General features: G+C 51.7%; 8 protein-coding genes across 8 annotated transcripts; 6 read left to right on the plus strand and 2 right to left on the minus strand.

Moving 5' to 3' along the window:
• Positions 1-436: 436 nt before the first annotated feature.
• On the plus strand, positions 437-2556 carry BDV14DRAFT_164178 (FAD-binding oxidoreductase). Its single transcript, XM_073767142.1, has 4 exons — positions 437-922; positions 991-2044; positions 2093-2274; positions 2324-2556. Exons 1-4 carry the CDS (start codon positions 590-592, stop codon positions 2468-2470), a joined length of 1716 nt encoding a protein of 571 aa, XP_073633009.1. The 5' UTR covers positions 437-589; the 3' UTR covers positions 2471-2556.
• Positions 2557-2723: 167 nt separating this feature from the next.
• Positions 2724-4274, plus strand: BDV14DRAFT_164181 (aspartate-semialdehyde dehydrogenase family protein). Its single transcript, XM_073767143.1, has 3 exons — positions 2724-3053; positions 3107-3364; positions 3417-4274. Exons 1-3 carry the CDS (start codon positions 3026-3028, stop codon positions 4220-4222), a joined length of 1092 nt encoding a protein of 363 aa, XP_073633010.1. The 5' UTR covers positions 2724-3025; the 3' UTR covers positions 4223-4274.
• Positions 4275-4429: 155 nt separating this feature from the next.
• BDV14DRAFT_164183 (40S ribosomal protein eS4) lies at positions 4430-6413 on the plus strand. Its single transcript, XM_073767144.1, has 5 exons — positions 4430-4530; positions 4654-4791; positions 4861-5145; positions 5338-5632; positions 5698-6413. The coding sequence occupies exons 1-5, from the start codon at positions 4517-4519 to the stop codon at positions 5749-5751; spliced, it is 786 nt and encodes a 261-aa protein (XP_073633011.1). The 5' UTR covers positions 4430-4516; the 3' UTR covers positions 5752-6413.
• BDV14DRAFT_164185 (uncharacterized protein) lies at positions 6394-6888 on the plus strand. Its single transcript, XM_073767145.1, has one exon. It carries the CDS (start codon positions 6405-6407, stop codon positions 6639-6641), a length of 237 nt encoding a protein of 78 aa, XP_073633012.1. The 5' UTR covers positions 6394-6404; the 3' UTR covers positions 6642-6888.
• A 4857-nt stretch (positions 6889-11745) lies between these two features.
• BDV14DRAFT_195587 (uncharacterized protein) lies at positions 11746-13304 on the plus strand (the record flags this gene model as incomplete). Its single annotated transcript, XM_073772254.1, has 3 exons — positions 11746-12375; positions 12434-12922; positions 12990-13304. The coding sequence occupies 3 exons, from the start codon at positions 11746-11748 to the stop codon at positions 13302-13304; spliced, it is 1434 nt and encodes a 477-aa protein (XP_073633013.1).
• A 208-nt stretch (positions 13305-13512) lies between these two features.
• BDV14DRAFT_164199 (uncharacterized protein) lies at positions 13513-14555 on the minus strand. Its single transcript, XM_073767146.1, has 2 exons — positions 14281-14555; positions 13513-14026 (listed from the first exon to the last, which is right to left on the minus strand). Exons 1-2 carry the CDS (start codon positions 14349-14351, stop codon positions 13558-13560), a joined length of 540 nt encoding a protein of 179 aa, XP_073633014.1. The 5' UTR covers positions 14352-14555; the 3' UTR covers positions 13513-13557.
• On the plus strand, positions 14535-16852 carry BDV14DRAFT_164201 (telomere repeat binding factor family protein). Its single transcript, XM_073767147.1, has 3 exons — positions 14535-15863; positions 15913-15942; positions 15995-16852. The coding sequence occupies exons 1-3, from the start codon at positions 14803-14805 to the stop codon at positions 16785-16787; spliced, it is 1884 nt and encodes a 627-aa protein (XP_073633015.1). The 5' UTR covers positions 14535-14802; the 3' UTR covers positions 16788-16852.
• On the minus strand, positions 16848-18947 carry BDV14DRAFT_68277 (Zn(II)2Cys6 transcription factor domain-containing protein). The gene is made up of 4 exons (XM_073777282.1): positions 18702-18947; positions 18092-18649; positions 17887-18030; positions 16848-17828 (listed from the first exon to the last, which is right to left on the minus strand). The coding sequence occupies exons 1-4, from the start codon at positions 18759-18761 to the stop codon at positions 16926-16928; spliced, it is 1665 nt and encodes a 554-aa protein (XP_073633016.1). The 5' UTR covers positions 18762-18947; the 3' UTR covers positions 16848-16925.
• Positions 18948-19530: the final 583 nt, after the last annotated feature.

The following is a 19530-nucleotide window of genomic DNA, read 5'->3' on the forward strand; positions in this document are numbered from 1 at the left end:
TATATCGGCCCAGTCACTCTCGGCAACCTATACTCGCTATTTATTTTTCGTCGCTTCAGGTGTTACGTATATGTATTTGGCAGTCCGAGCTTCTAAATATTTACTTTCTGCTGTGGAGAATATCCTGCAGAATAAAACAGAACCTTTTCATAGTCTCAATCTGTTCGAATTTACCAAGGATGAAAACAATAACATACGCATGTATATACCAAGCTTGAAGGCTTGATTCATGGTGTGGGGAAATGGTGATGCCGACTCGGAGTTCGGTCCGAGAGTGTTTACCACCACCCCTTGGAGAACATCCTGGAGTTGATCAGCTTAGCGTGGGGGCATGACATGGAACGAGACCAGGAAAAGATGTGTGATTTCGCCATCCCACACTACAATTCGCCTTACTTTGGTTCCTCCACTCGGCCGATTTCCGCGATCGCTGTTGGTGGCCGATGGAGGTTCTCCTCACGGACAGCTGACGGTATTCCCCTATGGCCTCCAAAAGCAATTGAAGTTTGCATCTTGCAGACTCTTATACAGACTGGCGCCTGTCTGAACCTTGGATATTTTCTCACCTTTTCAAAACCTGCATTACTCGATGAAGACTATACGAACGTCCGCCCTGCTGGCTCGGGGTTTCCCCGCAAGCCCCCGCATCCTCCGCCGGCCAGGCGCTCAACTTGCCAGTGGCCCCAAAGCCATTCGCTTGAACAGCACTGGTCAAGGCAGCAATAGGGATGAGAAGAAAGGGGATGGAAGCTCCAGCTCTGAATCATCTGGCGCAAAATCATCTACATCCGGGATATCTCAACAGACATTGCTCATCTCTGCCCTTGCTGCTGGCGTTGGATACGAGCTCGCGAGTTCAACTCAGTCACAGACCAAGCAAACTGGTCTTCCCCGATATGGATCGGTGAAGGACTTTCAAAAGGTGTGCAATAAATGAGCTCTAGCCGCTTGTTTTATTGGATGTCACTAACAATTGCTTTTTTTGACCAGGCCATCGCTGAGCTGCAAGCTAAGTTCGGCGAGGAGACGATTAGCACAGACGAAGATGATTTACAACACCATGGCTTCTCAGAGTGGTCAAGTCTCAATGCGGATCGTCTGCCAGTCGCAATTGCCTACCCTTCTACCACTGAAGACGTTTCGGAGATCGCTCGGATCTGCAATAAATACAAGATGCCAATGATCCCATACTCCGGCGGCTCTAGTCTTGAAGCGAACTTCTCAGCACCCCACGGCGGCCTGACGATTGATTTCGCAAACATGAATAGGATCATTGCCCTGCATGAAGACGACATGGATATTGTGGTTCAGCCTTCGATCCAGTGGATGGAGCTCAACGAGAAGATCAAAGATACTGGGCTCTTTTTCCCAGTTGACCCTGGTCCATCTGCCATGATCGGCGGCATGATTGGAACAAACTGCAGTGGTACAAATGCCGTGCGATATGGCACCATGAAGGACTGGGTGATCAATCTCACCGTTGTTCTGGCCGACGGAAGTGTTATGAAGACCCGGAGACGTCCTCGCAAGACCTCGGCTGGTTACAACTTGACGGGCTTATTCGTCGGCTCTGAAGGAACCCTTGGTATTGTTACCGAAGCTACCCTCAAGCTAGCTCCAATTCCAGAGGAGACTCGTGTTGGTGTTGTTTCATTCCCTACCATTCGTGATGCTGCCTCTACTGCATCACAACTCATTAGAAAGGGTATCCCTGTCCAATGCATGGAAATCCTTGACGATGTCCAAATGGATGTGATTAACAGAGCAGGGGGGACCCAAAGGGTGTGGAAAACGCTACCCACTCTTTTCTTCAAATTCTCGGGCACAAAAGCTGGCGTTGCCGACAGTGTCAGCTTGACCAAGAACCTGGCGAAGAGCAACAATGCTGATGCGTTTGAGTTTGCGAGAAATGAGAAGGAAGCACATGACTTGTGGTCGGCGAGAAAGCAAGCTCTGTGGAGTATGATGGCTTTGAGAAAGGAGGGCTCAGAAGTGTGGTCTACCGATGTTGCCGTCCCAATCTCACGGCTGCCGGACATTATTGGTATGTTGACGGTGACGAGCAAACTGCAGAGTGCTAACAGTGGGCTAGAAATCTCCAAGAAGGAACTCGATGACCTTGGTATCTTTGCTAGTATCCTCGGACACATCGGCGACGGGAACTTCCACGCAAGTATCATGTACGACCGTAATGATGCCAGCGAACGAGAACGGGTTGAGAAGGTGGTGTACGACATGGTGGACCGCGCCCTTGATATGGAGGGCTCTTGCACAGCAAGTCATACCCTCCTCATATAGCTTGATCGAGTCTGACACGCAATAGGGCGAACATGGCATCGGACTAGGCAAGAAGTCGTCTCTCAAGAAGGAACTCGGTCCAACTACAATTGGGGTCATGTGCAACGTTAAGAACGCCTTTGACCCTCACTGGCTGCTGAATCCAGGCAAGATCTTTGACCCCGAACAATAGACACGTGGAAGCTGTACATAGAGGAAGAATAAGAACACGATAGAACTGGCCCTTATGCGCCCAGGTACATTGACCTCTTTGCGCGGCGAAGTATGAAAACTCCGGAGCCCACTAGACATCATTGTGGAGCATGCGCCCAATTAAAGTGTACGGGGCCCTGAGGAACGCTGACTCATCGCGGGGCGGATGACTCCCCTCCAGCGATATCGCCCTCGGTCCCTCGTCGCCACAAAGTATTCGCTTCAAAGCTTCAAGTTACATTCTGCTGGTAAGTACTGCGATCTCCTAACATTCAGCCTGTCAATTGTGAGAATCAGTCGGTATGTGAGCCATTGGGCCTTCTACTGGCATCAAGCAGTGCCACAAGATTTAAGGAGCGCGGGGTCTCTTCCGGTGATCTACTGCTCGAGCGGTCGGACTCCTCATGTCTTTACGATTCGCGCTCACCATTGTGGGCTCCTTGCCGTTTACCAACTCATTATATGCCATTGATTAGCTTGGCTGACTCTTCAATTCTCAGTTTGTCACGATCCTACGACTTACGAAACCTTCAAGATGGCGTCTTTCCCCAAGAAGAAGTGTGGTATGGGCTCTCCCACCCTCGACATATGTTGTTCGATTGCTCATGGTGACCAGGTGTCCTCGGTGCCACTGGCTCTGTTGGTCAACGATTCATCCTCCTGCTCGCCGACCACCCCTTCCTAGAACTACACGCCGTTGGCGCGTCGGAACGCTCCGCGGGAAAGAAATACAAGGATGCGGTGCGATGGAAGCAGACAAGGCCAATGTCCGAGAAGCTCGCCAACCTTGAGCTCCGGAACTGCAAGGCGGACCTGTTCAGCGACTGCGATCTCGTCTTCTCAGGTCTGAACAGCGATGTCGCTGGTGACCTCGGTATGCCCGACCATGAATATGCAGCCCAAAATCTATGCTGATAACCCACCAGAGATGGAATTCATCAAGGCTGAAATTCCCGTCTTCTCGAATGCAAAGAACTACCGCAAGCACCCCACCGTTCCTCTCGTTGTTCCTACAGTTAACCCTACCCACCTCGACCTCATTCCCCACCAGCGCAAACAGTTCGGCTTGAAGAAGGGTTTCTTGGTTTGCAACTCCAACTGTGCTGTCATTGGAATTGTCATTCCATTCGCGGCCCTTCAGGCCAAGTTTGGGCCTGTTGAAGAGGTGGAGGTGTTCACCGAGCAAGCCGTGTCCGGCGCTGGCTACCCTGGTGTTCCCAGCATGGACATCATGGACAACGTTATCCCGTTCATTAGCGGAGAGGAGGATAAGCTCGAGAACGAGGCGCAGAAGATCCTGGGCTCTCTCAACTCGGACGCCACCGCTTTCGACGAGCAACAAGGGCTCAGAATTGGAGCCACCTGCACGAGAGTCGGCGTCACGGATGGACACATGGCGTTCGTTTCTCTGCGCTTCAAGAACCGCCCAGCACCCAGCGCTGAGCAAGTAGTGCAAGCCATGAGAGAATACCAGTCCGAGGCTCAGAAGCTCGGGTGCCCGTCCGCCCCAGCCGAAGCGATCAAGGTGTTTGATGAGCCCGACAGGCCGCAGCCAAGGCTAGACCGCGATATCAACAGAGGATACACCGTCAGCGTGGGGCGAGTTCGTGAAGGTAACCAAGGTGGTTACTTTGACATCCGTTTCGCGGCGCTTTCGCACAACACCGTCATCGGAGCTGCTGGATCTTCCATCCTTAATGCTGAGGTCGCGGTCATCAAGGGATACATTTAGGGAATTAAAAGTATATTATCATCTAGAAAGCGTTGAATTTGCCCATTTCAAGCATATACTGCCTAGACATAAAATCCGATTATATAAGGTATGCGCCGCTAAGCCAAAGCAGGCAACATTGGGTGGGGCTGTATCGGGTCTAGCGTTAGGGCATTCTCCCACAACCCAGGCCGCTAAGCGAAGTTCGTGAGTGGACCGCCTATCCATCAAGAATTTGATTCCCTGCTCTCGCAGCTTCTTCTCTTCGCGACACTTCCGACAACTTACCGTGTTCAAGTCGACAAAGCAGTCAAGATGCCTCGCGGACCGTACGTTTCTCTCTGCAAAGTCAATGTTTCATGCCACGGCGCTGTTCGAGAATTTTCATCGACAACAGAATGCCCTTGGTAATAATTCGTTTCGACCATATACTGACTCCAATGGCTCTATAGTAAGAAGCACCAAAAGCGCCTGAGCGCGCCCTCGCACTGGCTCCTGGACAAGATGTCCGGAACCTATGCCCCCAAGGCCTCTCCCGGTCCTCACAAGCTCCGTGACTGCCTGCCTCTGATCGTCTTCATCCGCAACCGGTACGACTTGAACGCCGGAAATGTTTTTTTCGCAAGGGACAAAGAAATTCTGACATGCCGGTGATATAGTCTGAAGTACGCTCTCAACGGCCGCGAGACCAAGGCTATCATGATGCAGCGCCTCATCCAGGTCGACGGCAAGGTCCGCACCGACCCTACCTACCCTGCCGGTTTCATGGACGTCATCGGCATCGAGAAGACCGGCGAGAACTTCCGTCTCATCTACGACACCAAGGGCCGCTTCACCGTTCACCGCATCCAGGCCGAGGAGGCTGAGTACAAGCTCTGCAAGGTCAAGAGGGTGCAGCTCGGCAAGGGCGGGATCCCATTCTTGGTTACGCACGATGCGCGAACGTGAGTGACACCACTCTCTGCAAGTTCCGCGTCATTCAGTCGTTGGACCAAGCTTTGGTTGATCGGCGGAGGACGATTGAGAACTTCCCCAAGTTGCAGTTGCAATTGCAACGGGATCCTTGCGCAGACACCGTGTGTAATGATTCAGATCTTAGGGCATGATGTGCTAATTTGGTTTTTTTTCCTCTATAGCATCCGCTACCCCGACCCCGCCATCAAGGTCAACGACACCGTCAAGGTTGACATTGCCACCGGCAAGATCGCCGACTTCGCCCGCTTCGACACCGGTGTTGTCATCATGGTCACTGGTGGTCGTAACATGGGTCGTGTTGGTGTTGTCACCCACCGTGAGCGTCACGATGGTGGTTTCAACATCGTCCACGTCAAGGACGCCATCGACAACACCTTCGCTACCCGCGAGGGCAACGTCTTCGTCATTGGCCAGGACAAGCCCTGGATCTCTCTCCCCAAGGGCAAGGGTGTCAAGGTATGTTACGAACCCAACCAACCACTCTCAGTCATGGTGGGACAAATAACTAACGAGATTGACAGCTCTCCATCGCTGAGGAGCGTGACCGCCGCCGCGCCTACGCCATCGCCCAGTAAGTGTGGACCGGTAAGTGATCGAGGCTACGGGCAAGTAAAAGGCTTGTTGGATGTAAAAACTCAAAAGCCACCCCCCGCTGAGGAGGACAGCTTCTTGTCTTGCTTTGTGGACTGTATGACACCTGCTATCACGAATGAACAAAAAAGTTGTCAACATTTTCTTGCTTGCTTGCTTTGTCTCTCTGTAGGCGCTCGTCGGTCTCTAGAGAGCAAATCAATACCGGGGCTTTCGGTCTCCTTGCTACTACCTCTTTTTTTCTTTTGATGATACCTCTGCAGTATATGAAATAAATAGCCCGTCTTGTTTTGTTCTCAGAGGTGTTTCTAGACTCTAATGTTCAGATCATCGAGGTAGAGTAGATGTAGGCTCGACTTCCCTCGTACTAGTACTACCCTACCTACCTACCTAGGTGACTCCCTAGCAACTCCCGTCCGTACTCGTAGTCTACTCTGCCTCCCTCTGAGGCATTCCCTACGCCACAATAACTTTGGCGCAATATTCTTGAATGATCGTCCTGCTAGCCGCAGACTGCAGCGGAAATCCCGAGCCAGCATCCATTATCTAAATCCAGTGTCTACGCATGCGATAGATCAGAAAAGGCTTCCCATCGGCACACGCGAACACGGAATATATGGACTTTTCTGGAAGAGATATGCAAAGCATGCTGGTGTTGTCCGTTCAGCCGGCATCAGTCCGTTCGAGCCCTACTGTCGGTAGGATTGATCCTGGATCACTACCCTGGCTCCTGCCAGCCGTGGTAAAGCTCGGCTGTCTTTTGTCTGTTGCCTCGGCGCCGTCACTGATTTACATTGCGGACTTTGCGATTGACCTCAATCGAAATCGTTGCCTTTCGTCATTGTCTGACTGTACTTGCTCTCCTATCCAATGATTCGGGAGCGTCTGACGTAGAAGGGCGCGGACTATATGAGACACATCACTGCTGCGCCTTGATGTACAGAGTACCATGCGTTTAGCACATGGTTATTTGTATTTTCCGCAGTCAACAAGCATGCAATATTGCCATGCCTCGACGATCTTGGTACACAATTGCGCCAGGAACGTCTCCGTGACCAATCGATTCCTCCCCGCGGCGTGAACAACTGTTCGTCAGCGCGGCTAACAGGGATGTTAGTGCTTCGCTCTACGAGTAAAAGAAGACCACGTCAGGTGATGTCTTGTGTCGATGCAGATTGCAGATGATATGCTATCCCCTCACGCAGTAGAAGGTGACAGAGCCATGTCCTTCGCTCCCTCGCGGCGATTCGATTCCCAGAGGCAGCTAGCGGGACAGCGAGGACGGCATAGAATCCCCGAGTCAGGACGTATCATGGTCCTGTTCGTTACCGCAGCTCCATTCTCCCGCGCAAGGTCGATTTAAGCGAGGACTAAGCGTGGGTCCCCTGAGGCGCAACTAGAAAACAATATCGTCTAGGGCAAGCATGAATTTGTCAATGAGACTTTAGCATTGAATTAGATTAAACGGAAGTCGACGAGTCACCTTGACCTCGTTCTGTATCGGGTACCTAAGTGGCTGAAAATGCCGCCGGAGGGTCTTTGTGACAGGTATCAAATTCTCCGCCCCCGCGGCAAGGCTGTGACGGCGGCTGCGAAAGTATGGGCGGGAGTTCAATCTAATTTCGGGCACCGTTTTTGGTCTCGGGAGACAAGGACATTCCATTCCCCCTTGAACTTGTAATTCCAATTCGAATACCGGCAAGCGATGTCAGGTGCCCGCTGCTGGGACAAGGAACCGACGAGACGAAATGCGAAAACTGTACGCTTGACAAACGAGTTAGTCGACACGTCGGACTGGTATCAAGTGAATACCGGCTTGCCGTATGAAGTAAGAGAGGAGCGATTCGAGTGTGATGTGTGCGATTCGAGGACTTGGGTGATGAATGTTGGCAGGGTTAGTCCATCACTCTATCACGCCCCGTGGAGGCATGAGCAAACTCAAATTCGCGGGACTTGGATGCTTCAGGCTCTTAAGAGCGAGAGGGGAGGTGGGGGGACTTTGTTCATCTCGGACTTGGTCTGGCAGGAGCGACCAATGGGGGTGCTGCAGCCAGAGCGACTCTGTTGGTGATGCAGTGCACAGAGCTTGACAGGAAACTGAGAGCAGGGCCAGTACAGTGTACCTCCAGTTGGGAATAGGAAGGGGTTGATGTCCCTAAGTATTCTTCAGATGTATCGCTGGCGGTTGTGGTCTGGCACCACGCAAGCAATCAAGCAAACAAGCATGCATGCCAGTCAGAGGACAGAGATTCGAGGATTGAAGAGGCAGCCGTTGATCCCGCAGCAACTGTAGGGGCGTGCATCCGCTGTCAGTGTGGCCAGTGCTGGGGGCGACCAGAGTCTGGGCCTACCACCACAATCAACTAACACTCTAACGCTCTAACGCTCTAACGCTCTAACGCTCTACCAACAACACTCGTCAAGGGATCCTGCGCACCGCCACAAGTTGCCGCTTACAACCTCATAATGCCTCTGTTTGTCACACTGTCTGAAAGCTGTTGAGCCTTGTCATGCTGGCCCTACATATTGTCCTGTTGTACAGACTACAGAGCACTCATCCACACGCGATCGACGCGAGTTCATGGCATGACGAGGCCCAAGCAACCGTTCAAACTCCAACCCTTGCTAGTTTTTCTTTTTTCCTTTTCCTTTTTCTTTTTCTTTTTCTTTTTCTTTTTCTTTTTCTTTTCTTTTCTTTTCTTTTTCAACGCTTCTCTTGGAACGTACTTATTTGCTATCTTATGCTACCCTCATGCTCTTGGCCGTCCTTGAGCCAGTTGCTGCAGGATCGATTCCATGGACTTCATAGCCTTGCAGCACAACCGTACAGCACAACCGTACAGCAGCAGCGTTGCCCACTCGTTCCGCAGGGGACCGACCCAGCAGCCAAGGAGTCTAGAATAATGTTGCCGAACACACTAAATCTCTGATGTGAGATGTTCCTTTAATATTGTCCCTCTAGCGCCAATCTCGATTTCAGATCTTTCTTTCTAATTTGTTGCACCCCGAGAGATCGGTTGTTCTGGCACCCAGAGACCGCATCTTGTATGTGCGGCAATGCGGGAACGGTTAGTCCGATTCCAACTGTTTTAACTCTACTCGGGACGGAGTACCAAACAATCTAGATAGTGATTGGATTTGTCACCCTATCTTGACGCCACTCTGAACGTTAAGGATACACTGGGAGCGATACCGGAATGCCCGGGTTCTTCTGTTCATCTCCGACGCTTTCCAGGGTCTCTTGTCTTGCTTCAATGCTATGGTCCATAAACGAACTTGGGCGCCAAGGCAAAGCGACCTTCGTATTTCCGCATTTCCGAAAGAAAATGATAGGACTACAGAGAACACCTGATCTGTCGATCACTTGGAAAGGCTCAAGCGGGGTTGCTTGTAGCCTTGTCCTCGACTCCTTCCGCTTCGCCTCCACTCCAACGGCCACCAAAGGACAAGAGACTTGCCCTGCGTTCGTTCATAATCCTAGATGTCCTACGGTCTGTAAGAAGATAGCGAAATCTGGCGACCAAACCAAGAATTATTGAAAGAAAGCAGAAATGGAGTTTTCTCGCCGAAGATCATTGGATCCCAAGAATGAGGGGAACAGGATGTACGATATAGGCTTGCGGGAAGGCCGCTCGGGACCCATCCTTGATCCTTGGATGTGTAACTCGCTAGAACCCAGCTGAATCGACGGGTCCAACTCCGAACTTGAACTACAGGACCTTGGACACTACACTGCTTTTGAGTGGACGACTTGACCATGAGGCATGGTTGTTGAAGTGTGCAGAGGCCAGTGGCCACTAAACTAGCGGCAGCCCCGGGGCGACTAGCGGCGTTCACTAGCCATCTCTTCGCAGCCTGCAGCCACCAGACCAGAGCCTTGGGCGACGAAGGACGTCTACAGTAGTAGTGTGGGCCTGGATATTGGGCCTCCTTCTGTCTATTTTGGCTCGACGTGGATGAATCAACCTGATGGAGCAGAGTCACATCTAACTAACCCCTCGCCATTATTCCTAAGATTAACAGCCTTTGATCCTTAACCCTGGTCAATAATACGTCCCCGTATTGAAACGACGTTGCGGCAGACTTACATTGGCTCTCTGGGAGTTCTCTCGTCAAGCACCAAGCCTAAGCCGTCGAATCTGCGAGCACGACGTACCACTCCGTATGCTGTCCCTCCTATCGGCATGCAACGATTGTCTCATAATAAGCCGACTCACCGCTAGAATGAAAGAGACAACAATAACATCACATCTGCAACGATGAAGGGGGTGAGGCAACTCGATGAAGCGTTGATCGGAAATTCAGTGGAATCACTGGACCATTGGCCGCAATCTCAATGGCAGTCTGCTATCCATTCAGCTCTGCGGGCTTGTTAGTACTGACCGCTCCTCCTGCTCATACCACTCAGTGAGACGGGCTGTTACAGTCGGGCAGACTCGTTGTCATTATCAACACTCAGCAACCCGTCGCTTTGTCAACTGTCATGTATCGTGGCAAGGAAAATAACATTTTGTCAAAGTTGACTCGATCAGTATCTCCCGATTGAAGGTGTCTCCAGGCGCATGGCTGTGCCGCATCTAACGACTAATATTAGGGGGACCGACCATAAGTGGATTTCAAATTGCTTTTTGACCCATGTGGGGAAAATTCCATCATCGGCGCACTGCTCATCAATGGAATTCTTCGACGTCTGCACCCTGCACCGCGCAGAGGGGCACCCAAGGAAGACCCATAGGCCCATAGGTCTCCTTTAACGGTTCCTCAGTCCTCACTACTCCTCAGGGGTGTTGGTGCCAAAGCCACGCTGGGTCAGTTTACGAATACCGATGTAGGATTGGATATTTTCTAACTGGTAGACATAACCCACCAAGTGGTTCCTTCTCCTTTGGCTTATTGTTCTCTAGCTTTGGTGTGAGATCACGGACACTGATTAGCCAGCTCGTTTGGGCCTTTTCTACTTGCAGAGTAGTCCAGTACTCGCCTGCATACTTTCAGCTCCGAGCACCCGGTCTCCAATATGGTAGCGTCCGTCCAATGGCTCCAGAGTCCAGAGCCAAAACTAGAGCGGGCTACCTGATCGTTCGGACCCAATCAGTTGGGACGGACAAGATCTTTCATCAGGAGCAGCGCCAGGGAACGCATGCAGGATTGGTGGCTATATATATCAACCCCCCCAGTAGTCACACTTCAGCTGCAACCCATGCTTAGCGTGGCAAGACTTGAAGTAATTGAAGGATGGCCAGGGCAAAGGCATACCCAGTTATTCGTAGTGAATGACGCATGACAATACGGAGTAGAGTCAGCACTGAAGCAGTCATGACGCCTCCATGGCCATGGACCGGGAACGCCTGCAACACCCAAGCCCGGCGGCGGACCTTCCCTACCTAGTTCGTTCCATTAAGTCCAGTTTCCCCTCGACACTTGCCGAGTGTAGAAAAGCGGCTTCACACTCCTTCTCCTCCATGACCTTTCCTGTCTCAGATATCGTGGATTGGCATTGACTCCTCATCACCAACACTGACCCTCTTCTGCTCTGTTTATTCGCTCTTTCTGTTGCTTAATCGTCCTTCATCACAACTAGATACGCCTAGTGCTGCTCAAGCAAGGCATCCCGAGTATACTTGTGTCTCGACGGTATCGTGAGGTTCGGCACGAGGTACATGGTTCCGGGATCCTCTGGCGTTCCAGGTCGGTAGCACAGCGCTGGTCGGCTGGACACGAAGACTGAACGGTATTTCCCTCCCTCGGTGGCTTTCTGTTCTTGACATTCTCGCTTCCCTATTCCAACCTCCATCTTACCTTCCATTTCCCTTCACTTTTGTGTTTTGTCCATTACTGCCACTGACTCTCTTTCCGGTCATGGTGGAGCTATTGTGGCTGGAGTACTGAGATCGCGAGGCTGCAACCAGAGCGGAGGACATTGGCTCACTACATCTACGTTTCTGACTGGAGATTCGGCTGCTACAGCCAGATCCAAAATGTCTCAGCAATTACCTCATGTCTTTCCTGGAGGCACCGTCATCCCAGCGCTACCCGTTTCCGAACAACACAGGTACCCCTCTGTGTTTCGAGCGAGCGAGGAGAGAACTCAGATCAACATCAACGTATGGTGGGAGGACCAAGCAGGAAGCATTTTCTTCTTCTACGACACCAGCATGCTGGAGCGCTTGTTGCGCTATCCGATTTACGATGACCCGAGGCTTCCTACTGTACTCTCGACTCGCAGCGTGTCTGACATTGATTGTTTCCTCTCCCGATTCCTGTATCCCCAGGAACTAGCATCTATCGCGGCGTACTCACCGGGGCAAAAGGCGCAAATTCTGATTGACAAATGCAAACCAATTGTTCCCCCGACGCTATCGTGGAATTGGTTCCCAGCCCGCAAACACAGGGACTTGGAGCCTCAGGTCATTGCTGAGGCGATCGAAGCTGAGAGCCATCTTCATTTTACGCGGATAACCTATCCAGAGCTAGTTCGTTATGCGCTGGGGAAATCCTCCGCTCGGATAGATTGGTTTCTGCTGCAGCACACGCGCTTGTATGCATATCTACTGAACCACCTGAGGGCGTATCCCGAAGAGGTGATGAAATATAGCCAAATTGAGCAGGTTAGTAACCTGAACCTCGTCGTCGCATCACAGATCGATCCTGACTCTACTTCCAAAGCACCTCCGTGGCCTAAGTCCGTTCGCTCATCGAGCCGTGGCTCAGGCTCTACGGGACGCAGGGCATCAGATTATCTTACCAAATCCGCAGCCGGGATTCGATTTCTTCGTGGTACCAATTCAGCGCCTGTTCAAAGAGCTTCCGCGGTCCCTCCCGTATATACTGACGGTGCTCGCGCTGCTTGAGGTTCGATTCCAACAGCGGTATTTACATGCAGGGGAGATGAGCTGGTCACAGCCTTTTAGCGTCGCCCATTCATTCCTTGAGGATTTTCAAACTGCGACTTCAACTTCGACATCGATAAAGTACTTCGCTTCTATTCTGACCGAATCGGACGAACGGGATTTTGCCGCTTTGATTGAAGGTGATACTCTGGATGAGAGAGCCGCCAGTCGCCTGTCGGCTCGCTGGGAGAATCTCAGCTTTGAGGTCTGGGAATTCTGCAAGGCGTTGCCTGATCAAATAGACACTATTCTGCGATTATTGGAGGTGAGATTTGCTTGCAAGACGTCTATTACTACAAGCTTCAAAAGCCCGAATCACTAATAGCTCGCAGAACCTGCTTGCGAGTAGAAATTACCATACCCTGATGGCAATACTCAGTGGGCTTCAAAGGTACAGCGTTTCCGGAGCCCCGTTAATCACGACAGATGACGGAGGAACGATGCTGGTTCCAAACCCGCTTGTCACTGGTGTTGAATACCTCGAACTTCTTGATCCTTCTCAGAACTATGCTGTCTATCGAGGACGGTTCCAAGATGCCCCAGGAATTCCCTTCCTCATCCCTCATTTGAGAGAGCAGGAAGAGCACGGCGATTCTGTCTTTCAGCAACTATACACACAACTGAGAGAGGTTATTCCCTTGCGCTGAATGATACGCCAGAGCACGAGACATACAAATAACATACGTTGGGGTTTCTGAGATGAGGATGTGTGTTTCCAACATATACAACCGACAAATGACTCAACTATTGCATCTTTTACGCTGGATATACGAATGTCTTTTATTGTCATCCTGTTTTCATATTTGTCATACGTACTCCCCGGGGAATAGACCACATAATATACAGAATACGCTTTTGCACACGACCAAGGTACTGAAACACCACAAAAGCCCCGGAGGCTCAAATCTCCTTGATTTTCCTCGCTTCAGGACCTTGAGCATACCCAAACACCCCCAGGAAGTACAGAATCCTGTTCACAAACAAAAACGCCGTAGCGCCAACATTCCCCCAGGTAAGCACGTTCCAGCCCGCGACATCAAAGAACAATTCCGGCCCCATAGCAAGATAAGTCACGTAGATGTGACCAACATCCGCAACGGCAAGAGCAACAAGGTAATTGCGGAGCACCTTCGGCTCCGAGGTAGCATGGATCACGCCGGCGCCGAGAATCGCAAGCAAGCCATAGAGGTTCGCCAATTGGTATGCGAGGGCCACAGACGTCGCGTGGATCTCTACCTCCTTGGGTGCAGTTGGTGCCACTCCTGCTGCTACTGCTGCTGCAACTGGGAGCGCCTTCGGTGCAGCCGATGGAATCTGATCGAGGACGAATCCTTGCAGGTCGAGTATTGGACAGAGCCAGCCGCCGATCCTGAATTGGGTTTCCGGTCAGAGCGATCCAGTCGTGGAAGGACAGGGAAGTTTCCTTAGGTAAGGTAGGTAAGGTAAAGGTAGGTATGTTTATGTAATATAATGTGTGACTATTTTAAGCATGAGGGGGGTAGGAGGTGCATGGAGGAAATTGGAATCGAGGATTAGGGAGTAATAGAGGGCTGGAATTGGGCAGCAGAGCCGGATACCCAGATCGGCCTCGGACGAAACCACGGAGGAGGGACGTATACGCACAGGGAAATGGGCTCGAATACGGCGAAGACCAGGTGCGGCCAGGTTGGGAAGATGGTGGTGGGCATGGGCATTGTTGTTCGGTTGTGAACTTTTGAAGTTGTTTGTGGCTGGACACGGCAACTGGCAGTTTCAGATCTATTGAAGGTTACACTGGAAATGAGATTTTATTTTTCTTGTGGGTGTAACCAGTCTGACTCTTGAAGCTCAGCTGCTGCGAGAATCGTTCAGTCTCCAGCGAGGAAGAATCTCCTGATGTTGTCTTTATGCACGGCGTTATACCTGCTGATTCAGCAGCGATGGCTCACATGACATGTGTGGTTGCCTTGTCCGGGTGTCACACTCGACAATCTGAGCTCCCTTCCTCGACCGCACTTCTCCTGGGGGAAATTATTAGGAGATTCTACAGTACACAAGATGCCTGACTCTGAAGCGTTCCAGTGTTTCCCTGGTGCTGCTCGTTGTCTTTCGTGATCTGTGCTTCATCCGTGCCCCGGGAGGTGAGGGTAGTCTTGTTCTCCGGCCATGGATCCCAACAACAACGGCATCTTCACCCGCAGTTTCGACGAGTCCTTGATTCGCGAACTGCCTCATCTGCGTATTGCTCCTCTCCGGGAACCGGTCTCGTCTCGCAGTTTCAGGATCCCTTTGACCCTTGAGCCCAACGCCAGTGGGATCCGGGATACCGGTGCGTTGTCCAAGGCCGCTGCTGCTGCTGCTGCTGGTCCACCTGCACCACCTGCACTAGCAGGCACACTGCCTCCTCTGAACGAGCCGACCAGTGCTGCGAATGTAAATGTGAATGTGGTCGAGAGCAGCAGCAGCACGAACCTATCCCGACTGAAGACCGACTTTGCGTCGGACTCGCTCCTAGAGCCGCCTCCGCGACCGATTCTCCCGGCCTTCGTCAACCTTCGTGCCCTGGAGCGGTTCCCCTATTCTTCTTTTGACGATGATGGTCATGGACATCAGTCTCGCAAGCGGCGGCGTGTTGATCTCCAGCCCGAGTCTTTTGGCGAGCATGTGCAGTTGCCTAAACCACATGCGCAGAAGGAGCAGCGACCTCCCCCGTTTGGTCCCTTTGCTATTCTGAACGGGTTGAATGAGCCTCCGCCAAATGCTGCTTTGCTTCCGCCTATCGAGGCTGGTTCGATTACGCAGCTGCTCACCAAGCCTTCGCGGGATAGCCTCGATGCAGAGTCAGGGCTGCTTACTACGAGCTTTACCTCTAACACTACCGGTGTTGAGAGGAGAGAGGGACGCATTGCCGACATCTTGGATTCTCCTGTTACTGAGAAGCCTAGTATCTTTGAGGTTGCCACTGAATATGACAAGGTCGATGAGGTCCAGTCTATACAGGGTTCGAGTGAACCTGGGAAAGAAACAAAACCTGCTGATGAATCCGATGCACCCCTGTCGCCCAAAACGAGAGGTCGCTCGCGAAAGAACATTCGAAGATGGTCCGATGAAGAGACTGTTGCGTTGCTGCGTGGTGTTATCTCTTGTGGTATTGGTAACTGGAAGGAAATTCTGGCGTTACAAGAGTCAAACTTTAACAAGCGCAGCGCGTCGAACTTGAAAGATAGGTATGTTTAGCTTTAGTAAATGATTGTTCAAGACTGACTTACGATTCAGATTTCGCGTCTGCTGTCCTTCTGCCTATCGGTAAGATTCCATGATTGACTTCATGGCTTGATCTTCAACCTGACTTGTCTAGTACCTCGGATCCCAAAGAAGCCGTACAACACATCCGCGATGCTCTTGCCAAAGTTCTTTTACGCATGAACAGTGAACCGACGGCGAAGAAAACACCTGCACATCCGCCGCCAACCGAGCTCAAAGGCACCTCAGCCGGTCCCCCAGGCCTTGTTCACAGTGGCTCTTCTTCCAGCTTCTCTTCGTGCACCACAAGCCATAATAGCCCCGAACCTCGCTGCCAGAGCGGGCCTGAGAAAGCCCAGCGACTGTCTAATAAACCTGAACCAGCCCTAGGCAACCTGGGTATTACCGAGCCATATAATCCTGCCAAGTCCCGGCGTCGCTTACGCCGCCCCTTTACAGCTGAAGAGGACGAGGATCTGCTGAAAGGCTATGCCGTTCACGGCTTCCAATGGACACTCATACAGCAAAGCAAGGAGCTAAACCTTGGCCATCGAAGGGCAACCGACCTGCGGGATAGGTTTAGGACAAAATTCCCAAACGCGTATCGTGAGGGAGGTTCTGTTCGGAGCAACATCCTGCAGGACGGTGCGAATCACCCACCCAAAGGCATATCGGAACCTCAGAGCAGCAAACAGACGTTCACCGAGGATCGTTCCAGCAAGCTCGATGGACTGGGCTCAAATATGACCGGGGCAGTAGAGCCAGTCCTACCCTCGCTAGCAATTCCCCCGACAGCTAGAGAGAGTTCGACGGGTCTTCCGTCCCTAGGCTACCCTTTCTTGGATGAGAGTTCTACCAATGATGACAGCGTTGACCTCCCGCCGCTGATCTGGGATGAGCTTACTTGACTCACTGTTGCTATCATATGGACCCAATATAACACCAAACACTTTCAACAACCAAATCTATATTTCCACCCAGGCTAGTAAATACATGTAAGCTAGATCTTGACACGTCTGTATCGGTATATATAACAGTACCCTCCATCAAACTATACTCAAAGGTTCCGCAAAGGCAGCTCTCCTAACTAACCCCCCAAGCACAGCCGCCTTCCCAATCCCCATCTCACCACTAATAAACGCCAACTGGCGAGATATCCACAGTCTCTGCGCGGGATCCACCCCCTCCACAATACCCGCCACATACAACGGCCACATGATATGGCAGGCCGATAGTAAGCGCGGATACCGTCCGTCGGGAAACGACTCACTTGGATAGCGCACCTCTGAGTCCAAACCTGTTCTGTAACCGAGATGATACGGCATAGAGGCGCATATATCATCTGCCAAGGAACAGATATTCGCATGCGTTATTGCGATGTCGCTTGCTAGACTCGGACTGGGTAACTGCTCGTTCAACTCAACACCACCACCGCAAGATCCGGACCCAGACCCATACCCAGAGTTGCACAATGGATTGGCCAGAATCCGATAAACACGCAGCCGCAAACTACAAGCCAGAATCTGCAACATGCGGTACCGCGACCAGTCATTCCCCGCCGTGAAAGAAGGGTAAATATGTGCTTCTGTGCTCCAGAGATCAATACATTCCTCCGGTCGTAGCTGGATAGTAACATATTGAGATTCGACGGGCAGAGTAGATGGCCATTCGGCCATTTGGTGTTCTGTGGAGGCGATGGTGCTTAGGAGGGCTGTGGCTTGGAATGCGCTGTCTATGGCGGGGGAATCGGTGGGATTTGAGGTGTAAGTGTTCCAGATGTCGAGCTCGAGTTTCCGGAGTTGGATGTGGATTATTAGAAGTGCGCAGTTGTAGAGGTTTAGGTAATCGGGTTTGGATTCGGCTTGGAGGCCGCCGTGCAGGAGTTGGAGGTCTGTGAGGGTGAAGATGAAGGGGGTTGTGTCTGTTAGGTCGTTGAAGCAGGTTAGGAGCTTTGGGTTGGTTAGTTGCTGTTTCTTTCTCTGGGATTTATGGATAGGGGAGATGTACAGCTCTGTTCAGCAGCGCGCTGTATATCCGTCGACTTGTGTCCTCGCCGAAGCTCTTGCATTTCTGTGATCTCACGAAGGCCATGGCTCCTTCGAGGTGGGAGTTTGATGTCGTCCTGACGTGGTCTTCGTTACTGTTGAGATCCTGCGTCGAATTAGCCGTCTGCCCCCTACGAACATCGCAGTCTTCAGTTGGAAGCTCCTACCTCATACATCCCCAGAATAAAAACCGTCATAACAAGCTCCCCCCTCCTATCCTCATCATACCCCTCCATCAACCGCCTCGTAAGCTTCAACGCATTCCCATAACAAGCCATCGCCTTCGTCACAGCCCCATAATGTCTCTCGTTATTCTTCTCAGAGACAAACGTTAACAATAACGCTGACAATGCCGCTGGCAGCGGCGACGTCCGCATAACAGGCTGCCTCAAGCTCGCCAGAATAGCCGGCAATGTCGTAACAGAGAGCAGACCGCCATGAAGCCCCTGGACCTGCGGGAGACAGACAAGACGGCTATAGAATGAGCAGAGATTTGCGCGTTCCTGGTCGCGGTTTTGGCCTAGCAGACTGGCGGGTGAGAGGGCGAGGTCTGCGAGTTGTTGTGCGATGGGATCCTCTGCTGTCATCCTCATTAGGCCTGCCCCTGACCCTGGCCGAGAACGTCTGGCTACTGTCGTCTTTTTGCTCTCGTCTAGGATGCGGTATCCGCCGCATATTCGGTTGCCTTTGATGCACCGCTTGCAGACTGGGCGGGCTTCGTCGCACTGTGGGCGACATTAGTTGGGTTTCTTATGAGAGGGGAGATGCCAGACTTACCTTGACTTTGCGAGCTCGACAGGTGTAGCATCCTTTGCTGGGCCCGCCTGGGTAGACCATCTTGATCCGGTCTCGCAAGGTCGGTTTGAACCCTAATCGGTGTAATTATATCAACTTGCTGATGTAGATGGATTTCGGTTGAGCAATATCTGGGGAAGTTGCTCGTGGCTCCAACAGTTCACTCCTTCCCTCGTATCTCATTCACAGCCGACAAAACAAAGGTCCACGAGTGAGTCGCAACAAGCTCAATAAATAAGAACCAAAACCACAATTCTGGATCAATAAAGCCGACCCGTTGCATTAGACGGCCACAGCCGCAGAGTCAGACACTTCTTTGCGCGTCAGAATCCAAATGGATTAGTGTTTGCGACGCACGGCCGGCCTGAGCTAGCAGTAGCACAGTAACTTACAGTACAAGCCCAGCGAAGATTATCAATCACGGCGCCGATCACTTGCTGCGACAGCCTCTTCTTTCAAAAATGCCAGGCAACCTTCCCCGGGAGGCCTTAATTGAAGATTGTCGTAGCTGAGTGCGACTGGCTCTGATCTTGGCAGAAGGGAGAACCAACCAAGGCGCGGTTCTGGGTTGGGGGCCGTTTCCCTCGTGGACGGTGAAGGTGGAAGGTGGAAGGGGCATGGAGTTCGTGCAGATTCCAGAGATCATCGATCCCCCCAGCCCTGGGGCCGTTTGGTTTTCCCCTTTGATTACGACGAGAATAGATTGAAGCACTCTCTTCAAGTTTTGGCTATTCCTCTGATTAGTGATTCTACCAAAAACGTGCCGATGATTTCTTCTTTCAGAGCACCCTACCGTCCCGACTCCCTAGTC

This window comes from Aspergillus stella-maris (genome assembly GCF_047715825.1).
Source record: "Aspergillus stella-maris strain CBS 113639 unplaced genomic scaffold BDV14scaffold_3, whole genome shotgun sequence".
NCBI lineage: Eukaryota > Fungi > Ascomycota > Eurotiomycetes > Eurotiales > Aspergillaceae > Aspergillus > Aspergillus stella-maris.